This window comes from Alexandromys fortis, unplaced genomic scaffold, assembly GCF_014885135.2.
Source record: "Alexandromys fortis isolate MF-2015 unplaced genomic scaffold, M_Fortis_MF-2015_v1.1 scaffold_5, whole genome shotgun sequence".
NCBI lineage: Eukaryota > Metazoa > Chordata > Mammalia > Rodentia > Cricetidae > Alexandromys > Alexandromys fortis.
This window is the reverse complement of record NW_026067924.1, coordinates 16,379,434-16,380,579: the sequence shown is the minus strand read 5'-3', so window position 1 is coordinate 16,380,579 and position 1,146 is coordinate 16,379,434. Positions and strand designations below refer to the sequence as shown.

The window sequence follows — 1,146 nt, the reverse complement described above, 5'->3', positions numbered from 1 at the left end:
CCCTTGCCAGCGCAAGGCATGTGTGTGCTATGAGGACATAATGCTGGTAAAATATCGATACACATTACAAATTAGGAATTTTTAAAGATCCCTTCAAAAAAGAGGAAAAGTGGAGAATGAGGTGACAATTATCACTGTAATTTACTAAGATCTCTCTCTCAGGTCAGGCCGAGTCACCAGAAGGCTGATTGAGAATACACACATACTTACACTGATTTGTGAGAATTTTGTCTTACCCAAAATATTACAGACCTGAGAACTCTTTCAAAGTCATCTAATAGAAATATAGAAGAGACATTTTCTCAATTTTTCCCACTGAGCATGCCAACAATCAGTCAGAAGTCCTTCCCGGTGAATCAACACAATGGGGCTAAAAGTTGCATAACCAAGGGCCAGAAATTTTTGAATAGTTATCATCAAGGATTTTTCTGCTAAAGAGAGACTTAAAAATAGAGAAACAGCACAGTCAGTCCAATAGAAGAAAACAAAACAGAGCATCAGAAGGAGGACACTCTGAGCAGCTCTCAGCTCAGGGGGAGTTCTGTAGAGAAGCTTGGAGTTCTGGAGGTAGAGGACATGCTGGTGGTGCTTGTGGAGAAGAAGTACCATGTAGCCACTGGCACCTCCCATGGCTCCCTGAAACACAGCATCTCTCAGGACCATGAGAGGGAGAACAATCCATTTTGTTTGCTGACTTTTTTGCATAGAATAACAATAGTTGTTTTCACTCTTAACCTGTGATCTATTCAGACTTGTACTTGTGATAGAATCGATTAGATTTATACTTATTAAGGCATTGAGTATCCAAAAGAATGAAAAGAATGGAAGGATGTGCCATGCAGACTTTGGTCTGAGCTTTCTCCATCCAGATGCTCTGGGACTGATGATGATGGCCTGGACCACAGTGAGGAGACCGCTGGTGCAGATGGAGACCCCACGGGCCACCCTTGACAGGTAAATGGTGATCTTACATCCTATGTCATCTAGGAAGTTTCTCAAACCAAAATCTGCCATTGGCTTTGGCAATCCTTTTGCAAGAAGCATTATGATGTTTGTAAAAGCCAAGTGGATGAGAATAAGGTGTACGGGTTTCTTCTCAGTGCTCCCCCACCAACTGAACATATAATTCACAGAAACAGAAATGTT

The 1,146-nt window shown here is 41.7% G+C and overlaps 1 protein-coding gene across 1 annotated transcript; it reads right to left on the bottom strand.

The window, feature by feature from the left end:
* Positions 1-270: 270 nt before the first annotated feature.
* LOC126501834 (vomeronasal type-1 receptor 4-like) lies at positions 271-1,140 on the bottom strand (the record flags this gene model as incomplete). Its single annotated transcript, XM_050142691.1, has 1 exon — positions 271-1,140. A coding segment is annotated over one exon (870 nt), but the record flags the coding sequence as incomplete, so codon positions are not given.
* Positions 1,141-1,146: the final 6 nt, after the last annotated feature.